The 9,169-nt window shown below is 34.9% G+C and overlaps 1 protein-coding gene across 1 annotated transcript; it reads left to right on the forward strand.

Annotated features, from left to right (window-relative positions):
* Positions 1 to 774: 774 nt before the first annotated feature.
* Positions 775 to 2,847, forward strand: LOC128129159 (isoleucine--tRNA ligase, chloroplastic/mitochondrial-like; the record flags this gene model as incomplete). The annotated part of the gene is made up of 5 exons (XM_052767823.1): positions 775 to 1,019; positions 1,137 to 1,423; positions 1,501 to 1,637; positions 2,302 to 2,464; positions 2,726 to 2,847. Coding segments are annotated over 5 exons (954 nt in total), but the record flags the coding sequence as incomplete, so codon positions are not given.
* Positions 2,848 to 9,169: the final 6,322 nt, after the last annotated feature.

Below are 9,169 nucleotides of genomic sequence, written 5' to 3' on the forward strand. Positions count from 1 at the left end.
TTAGTATTATTAAGAAAAAAAAGATAACATTAAACATATATAATATATAATATATGTCTACAGAGATTTGGAGTATGGGCAGATTGGGATCATCCTTAATCACTCTTGATCCAGAATATGAAGCTGCTCAGGTACTGATGCCAAATTATTATTATTATTATCATTATTATTATTATTATTATTATTATTATTATTATTATTATTATTATTTTTATTATTTAATTGTTTTGTTTTTTCTAGATTGAAGTGTTTGGGCAAATGGTTTTCAAAAGGTACATATACAGACGGAGAAAGCCAGTGCACTGGAGTCCTTCATCACGCACTGCTCTTGCAGAGGCTGAATTAGAGGTAAACAGATAAGATTATAATTAAAAATAAATAAACAAATAAGTTTTTAGTTAATTTCAAGAAAACAAAATTATAATTTAATTCATATCATGAAATATTTACTAAAAATAGGATACATATATAGAGTGTCTTATTTTCCTTGGAAGTTTCTTGCAGTATCCTGAAGTCCATGTTTCAAAGAGCATGTATGCAATTTTCAAATTACTAACTACTCCAACTAAAGATGGATTACTTGATGAATTTCCCAAATTGTCCCTTGCAATTTGGACCACAACTCCTTGGACTATTCCTGCAAATGTTGGTATGTGTCCACCTTCATAATTCATATATCATGTATCATGTGAGTTTTTCTTTTTCTTTTTCTTTCTTTCCTTAAACAACTTTTATGTAATCAGTTGTTTATCTGTAATAGTGTAATTTTTCTTCTTTCTTTTTTTAGCTGTTGCAGTGAATTCCAAGCTCCAGTATGCCATTGTTGAAGTGCAATCACCTTCACCTGATGTTACTTCATCTTCTGAAGATGGAAAGAAGAGAATTGGTAGTGTTTTGAAAGGCTCTAAGATACCATTTTTCATTGTTGCACTTGACCTTTTGTCAACACTGGAATCCAAATGGAATGTGAAACTTGCTGTTAAGAAAACAGTTTTCGGTTCAGATCTTGAAAATTGCAGGTATACTTAGGTAGGAATGGAATCATTCATTCCGATTCCATCCATCCAACAAGTCTCATAGTTTCATGTTTTTATCAAGACTTACTTTTTTTTTCTGAAATTACTTATTTTGAACAGATATGCACATCCAATAAATGGGGAAGAATGTCCAGTTGTGATTGGAGGAGATTACATCACAACAGAATCAGGAACAGGACTTGTCCATACTGCCCCTGGACATGGACAAGATGATTATATAACAGGATTAAAATACAATTTGCCAATAATATCCCCAGTAGACGATGAAGGAAAATTCACTGAAGAAGCTGGAATCTTTAAAGGGCTTGATGTGTTAGGAGATGGGAATGCTGTTGTAATTGATCACTTGGATCAACTTTCATCAATTATCATGGTGGAACCTTACAGTAAGTTAGTTATAAAGACACCATTGAAATGGTTTAATATAAAATTTACTTAAATGCCCTTGTTTTCTTGATATTAGAGCATAAGTATCCTTATGATTGGAGGACAAAAAAGCCTACGATTTTTAGGGCAACTGCACAATGGTTTGCATCTGTTGAAGGATTCAGAGAGGCTGCTATGGATGCCATTAGTCAAGTAGTATGGACTCCATCTCAGGTACTAAAATGGTTCCAGTTCTTTCTGATGTTTTACATTTTTAGTCCAAAATCCAACACTTTTTCAAAATTAGTCCTTATTTCAAGGTTTCATATCAGTTTTAGTCCCTAGAACCTTAAATACCAAAACTAAAAAATGTTTAATCCATAAGATAATATATAACACTAAATTACTAAAATGGTTCCAGTTCTTTCTGATTTTTACATTTTTAGTCGTAAATCCAACGCTTTTTCAAAATTGGTCCTTATATCAAGGTATCATATCAATCTTGGTCCCTAGAACCTTGAAATACCAAAACTAAAAAAGGTTCGGTACATAAGATAATAATATATAGACTAAAATAAATTACTAAAATGGTTCAACGTCTTTCTGATTTTTACATTTTTAGTCCAAAATCGAACGCTTTTTTTCAAAACTGGTCCTTATTTCAAGGTTTCATATCAATTTTGGTCTCTAGAACCTTGAAATACCAAAACTGAAAAAGGTTTGGTACATTACTAGTTTGTTAAAAGTTGAAGTTTTATTCAAATATATAAAAAAAAATTATGATAGTTTCTGGACTCCAAAAGTATCTTTTGATTAGGATTGAAATGCTTCAAAGTTTTTTGCATAATTCTATTTTGCTTAGTGGGTGTGTTTGTTTTATAGGTTTGGGCTGTTACAGGGGGTAGTGATGGGATTGCAAATACCAACTCGGTTTGAGTTCTATTTTGCATCCATCTCTGATTTGAGTTCACCTCTTCAACGACTGAAGAATCCATCTCTTCATTTTAATCCATCGCAGCTCCCTGTGACACACTTACCAACTCGGTTCACCTCTTTGCTTGGTAAATATATATTTGCATCTTTGTTTTTTCTATTTGTTAGTATTGATCATCTATTTTTATTGTGTTTCTTTTTTGAATCGGTTGTAAGTTACCCTGTCTGAGTACATATAAATAGAAGGAAGATGTCCCAATGTGGATGCCATCCAGGTGTTTGTTGAAAGTCCCAAGTGAAATTTGTTGTTATTTTAGACATCGTATAGTAGCTAAGTTCAATGGAAAATCTATTTTATTGAGTAAGTTTTATGAGTTTTTTGATGAAAGGTTTAGATTTTGTTGATGTCATAGCTAAACTAATTATGTTCTCTTTCTCCTTCTCCATTTACAGAATCAATGATGGGTTTGGGGAAAACCCTGTAAAACAGCCATTTGAATGTGATGATTAGGTTCGGTTGTGATGGAGACAGGTTGGTTTTCTGACATTGCATGGAGCCAATTTTGGAGTAGCGAAATGTAAGAACAATCGGATTCAAAGCAATCCAAAACCGAATATAACTGGTTGTCCATGGTGAGTGAGCCCAGTTATTGAGATCAGTGGAACCCTAAACTGATGGGCTACGTATGAAGTGTTTAATCTATTTACAACTAAATAGAGTAAAGTCAAATGGTTTGACCACAGAAAATGGTGGAAGTGTTGGCTTATCATCTATAATTGAAGTTGATGTTAAGTCAGTAGTAACAATGGCAAGAGGAACTACTTACAAGTAAGTCTTTCTTATAGATTTTTACCATTAATTTTTAAGAATAGCAGCTTACTTCTAACTAAAATTTGCATTTCTTTTATCATTAATCATTTTTTTTTGTTAGGGATGGGCCTTTATTGATGGTTGCATGTGGTAGAGATACTATATCAATTGCTAGCTATGCAAAAAGATTAGCATCTGAAAATGTATTTGCTGTTCAGGTGAGTCAACTCGAATCCTTTCTCCTCACATTAATCAGTCAAATAAACTTTTTTATGAAAATCTCTTTTTAATTTAATATTTTTAAGATTTGGTAATTGGGTTTCAGATTCAACATCCAAGAAAACAAGTGAGTAGGTTTGACTTGGTGTACAATTGACTATTTGTTTGATCTGCCTCGACTCTTGAGTAAGTTCTGAATGGGTAAATGATGTCTGTCTATACATAAAGTCTTTCTTTTATGGTCCAAATGACTTGTGAGTAAATGACCATTGTACCCTTCTGTTTAGAAACAAGGTAGAATAACAAGTGATTGTTTATTTGATCTGTCTAGGGTAAGTTCTGAATGGGTAAATGATGTATGTCTGTAGTATGTGCTGTATACAGAAAGTCTTTCTTTTTTGGTCTGAATGAATTAAACAGAGTTGTATGATTATTTGTTAGTTTTATAGGAATGTATAACCCATGTTAGCAATGTATTATTTTTGTTTAACATTTGAATGATTCTTTGTATGACATTACAATTTGTGTAATTTATTTTATTTTTTGAGTATGAAATTTTATTTTATATTATGCAATGGATTGTATTTTTTGTATATGGTATTTTATTTCTATTATGAGAAATTAAATGCAAATTTAATTTAAAAATTAATAAATATATAAATTTATTTTTTTTAAACATTTAAATTTACGATACGCAAAAATGTGTGTCATCTTCATTTATGACATGGCCTTTCTTGACAGGGGCTTTCTTGATACGCATTGCGTGTCATTAACACGCGCGTCGTAAGGTTACGACACGCGAATGCGTGTCATCTTCCTTTATGACAGGGCCTTCCTTGATGCGCATTGCGTGTCGTAAACGCGCGTCGTAAATGAGCGTCGTAAACGCGCGTCGTCTATAGACGACGCGCAAAAGCGCGTCGTCTCTCTTTATGACAGGGCCTTCCTTGACACGCATTTGCGCGTCGTCTGAGCCTTTTACGACGCGCAATGAGCGTCGTAAAAGGCCTTTTTTCTAGTAGTGAATGCAATAGATTTACCTTTTAGACTACTCTCAGCAGTCCTTAGCAGGCCTTGAAGCTTGCTTAGAGTGGCCTCCTTTTTGTTCATGTGATAGGTCATACGATACTGGTCATAACAAGGAGTTAAGGAGTGTAGAATGATATCTATGGCCAGCTCCTCATCGAAGTTGACATTCAACTTCAGCAAGCAGTCTACGAATCTCTGCATTTTCTGCAAGTAGGCCGTGATTGACTTTCCATCTTTCATTTTGGTAGTGATCATCGCAACGATGATGTCGTACCTTTCCTTCCTAGTACTTTGATGGTACCTTTCCATCAATTCTTGGTGCATCTCATATGGATAGTAGTCCTCATAGGACTTTTGGATTTCAGCAGTCATTGTTGCGAGCATCATGCAATGAACCTTCGTAGCATCTCGCTCATGAGTTTCATATGCAAAAATTTCCTCAGGAGTAGTAGTGGTGTGGTTAATCTCCTTCAGCTCCTTGTCAAGAACATACTCTTTGTCCTTGTAGCGGATGACCATGCGGAGGTTGCGGATCCAATCGTTAAAATTGGACCCATCAAATATCACCCTCCCATACAAGTTCATGAGTGAGAATAAGCCAGAAGGGGTTGAGCTAGAATCGTTATTTTGAGTAGACATCTGAAAAAGAAAATAGATAAAGTTTAGTTTAGATAAGAATCCCCAATTTAACACCCAAATGAAAAATTAGGTCTAGGACCCAACTCAATTTGATATGACCACTAGGGTCGGAATAACAATCATCTGCTTAGTTATGATCGAAACAATGGTAATGACATACTTGAATAAAACAGAATCAATTACTAGCTTATTGGTAACTTTGTGACTTTCCCTGATCCAAGTCTGAGTCCAGTGCTTTCAGTAGTATAGGCCTCTACTACCATTCACACCTACTCATACTCGTCCTAAGTATTGTCCTGCAGTCAATCCATGTCACCATACAAGAAAATCACACAATCATCCAACATATCAGATAACAAAACTGGGGTTTATATTAATTCTTGAAAAGATTACACTGAGGTTCAAGTTCACCCTATACTATGCCTCTAATAGGCTACACCACATGTTACTATTCACATTGCTACTTCATAAATCGATCTTTAGATATAAAATCCTTATTCCTGATCCCCTGCATCGTCACCTGCTTCATTAAGGATCATTGGGAATGCTATTGTGTAATAATAAGAAATTTCAAACCAAAATTTTCATTTTTTTAATATTCATAAAACATATGTCTCATCGTTAAATCTCCAAAAACCAATTTACAATTTTTCAAAACAGTTGTTCAATTCCAGGATCCACAAATATAACTCCAAATCAAAAGTGTGTGTACAATCACGCCGGTGCCTTCCCGCGATCCTCTGTGGTACCTGAAACACATAACACATAACACGGTAAGAATGAATGCTTAGTGAGTTCCACAAAATACCACATACAACAATTTGCCACTCGATACTATACTCAATACGAACCTCTGGTTAATGTGTCTCAGCGGGACCCTCTAGTCCCGTAGCTCGTTGGATCCTCTGGTCCAGTCTAGTTCGTTCACCCTCCGGTCCGGTCTGGTTGAGGACCCTCTGGCCTCGTAAATCGTTGGACCCTCCGGTCTGGTCAGAATAGCACATAGCATACATAATCACAAAAACACATAATCTCAAGCAAACACTGTGACAACCCGAAATTTCCATTCTGAACAAACCATTTGAAGCCAATAGAAGTAGAACAATTACAGTGAAAACTCAGATTTTGAGTATAAGTTTGGCTGTTTTCAGGATTTTACACTTAAGGAGATATTAGGAGAGTGGATGCACTAGGCTTTTGTGCAACACTGTTATTCCAATACTCTAGGACATTAGAGTTCGTTCCAGGAATAAAAATATTTTCTGCCAAAAATATCTCAGGACTATAAATAGAATTCTGAACCAAATTGGTTCATTTGTTGAATTCCATTTAGAGAAATGTCAAAATTCTCTCTCACAGATCTTCGGGTTTTTATCCCAAATTGTGAGTACTTCAATCTAGTTATGTTATATAGCTTAGATTGTGTTTAGAAACACCAATTACATATCAAATCTATGAGATTCAGGAGTTTACCGCCCAAGAACGTTCTTGGAGAGTAAACTCTGATAAGTGGCTTAAATGCTACCTAGTCCTTTCCCCGTGAATTGTAACTACCTTAGACTTGTATGCTAGTGTGTATATGACTAGAAAACATCAAAATCGGATTAAGACCCCAAGATTTGGGAGTTTACCGCCCAAGAACACTTGGGGAGTAAACTCCATTTTAAGGTCCTAAAGGGTTCCAATGACCCTCAAAGCTTTAGAACTCGAACTAGAACCCACCATTGCATGTTTAGGACACCAAGAGCAATTAAAATCAATGATGAAAAGTGAGTTCATGGCCAAGGGTGTTCTTAGGCCGTGAACTCCATGTTTAAGTGCCAAAATGCCCTTAAAACCTTCCTTAAGCCAAGAGACTAATTTGGGCATGTACCTAAATGAGTTTTGGACTAGCTAACACACTTAGAACACCAAGAGTAAGGGAGTTTACGGCCCAAAAGGTTCTAGGGCCGTGAACTCCATAAAATGGTGCCAAATGGTGCCATAAACTCTTCTAAAGCCAAGTACAAAAGCCTAGTTTAGTTCCTAGTTAATTTAGAGACTTGAAAACACCATAAACACCCTCCCAAGGGCGTTTACGACCGTAAACTCCAAGGGTATATGGTCCCTGGGCCGTAAACTCCTTAAAGGAGTTAATATGACACCCAAACACTTGATTTAGCCTTGAAACAATTCAACACATGCGTTGTATAATTGTTAGACTTCATTTAGAGGCTTTGTTGAGAGTTTACGGCCAGGAGTTTACTCCCCTGGGCCATAAAATCAAAGACATATGGTCATTTGACCATAAACTTCCATTAGAGGCATTGCACTCCTTTGTTGCAACCCATTAGCCTCCTAGCACTTGACCAAAAGTGTTTTCCTCACGTTTAAATGTTTATACTTGTATAATTAGTGTTTTAATCACTAATTATTTATATACATATGTCTTCATATGTAATTAGGATCATTGTGTGTGTCTAAGTCTTCACTTGACACCAAGCACTTGTCCGATCCTTCCTTACGATAACAGTCCGTTCAATTCCAATCACTTACTGCTGGTGAGTTCATACCCCTTAAATAATGTTTTAAACTATTTTTAAATGTTTTATGGGGGGGGGGGGGATACAAGTAGAATTACGTTAGTTATTATATCAATCACATGTGATTAATAAGTAGAATTACGCTAGTTATTATATCAATCACATGTGATTAATATGCAGCATTCAAATGATTTACTACACATTAGCCGTTTTACCAAACAGTTTCCTTCAAATGATTTTTATAAACATTTTATATGTTTTAAACTCCTTATTACACTGTACATCTTACTCTGTATATTACATTTCAAACTGATTTACAATTGTGTTTCAAACAAATTTTTCTTTATACTAAACTGTTTTATCAAACCCATGCCTTCAAATTGTTTTATAGATCGACATCAAGTCGGTCTTTTCTTAGAAAATATTTATGTTAAAAGGTTTTAAAAATCTTATTTTATGCTTTTAAATTATAAATTGCATGCCTCTATATGTATAGTTATATAAGAAATGTTTAAAAGTCTTAGGAAGGCTATCCACCCTATTTCCTTTTCGCGCTTGAGATGTGGTCTGGTGGGATATCGGGTACTCGTCCGAAGGTCGTTTAAATATTAGTTATATATCATTTGTACATATATAGTCATAAAAGGTCCTTACAGTTCATCCCATGCCCTTGGGTAGCAAGGGTATACATCCATGTCCATACGTACCAGTTAGATTACTAGTAAACTACCATATGGGTAGTTTAGGAAGATACTAGAACAATTACTAGAACGCAATATCATACAATGAGTCAGTTCATTCATGAGTCAATACTTTCTAGAACATTACAGTACATTACTATACTTGCTAGATAGAGAGAACACACATTACAACTAGCACACGTAGAACATTTCCGTACATTACACTTACATTAATACGTTAATAAAATTGTGATCCACTGTATGGGATCATGCCTTAATTGTCATGACCCGAGTTGTAGCCAGAGTCTCTTGAAGGGAGAGCGTGAGTTTGCGTATAGATCTATACTGGATTGACTATCCTACACCTTGCTGCTAGCTACAGCAGGACCTGCAGGTCTGCGGGTGCCAAACGTCATACCTTATTTTCGACTATACGTTGTCATTGTTACCAGTCTATAGTATGGTGCAATTTATCACATGATGCCTTAATATAAATCCGGTTTAAGGTGGTTAGTACAGCAGTAGTTCTTATAGCGCTACGTTTTAGTACTACATTAATTTTCCCCATACATATATTTAGTGATCTTTTCACTTAAACTATAAATGTAAAAATTATATTTTGATAATGATACTTACACTTGGGAGAATTACACACTTTTACAAGAGACGAACATATAGAACAATTAAGTCTTGGTAGAAGACTACATTGAGAACAGTTAAGTCTTGGTAGAAGACACCTTAATATAAAGTAGGAATCATAGGGATTTCTAGGTTTTTCAAACATTTACAGTTGTTTTACAAACATTTTCAATACTTACAATTCATTTACTTACAAATTCTTACATACAAATTAAGACACTAAATACTTATGATCTCACCAGCTTCAAAGCTGATACTCGCTTTCAAAATTACTTGTATCCTCAGGTCATCATA

Source organism: Lactuca sativa, chromosome 9 (assembly GCF_002870075.4).
Source record: "Lactuca sativa cultivar Salinas chromosome 9, Lsat_Salinas_v11, whole genome shotgun sequence".
NCBI lineage: Eukaryota > Viridiplantae > Streptophyta > Magnoliopsida > Asterales > Asteraceae > Lactuca > Lactuca sativa.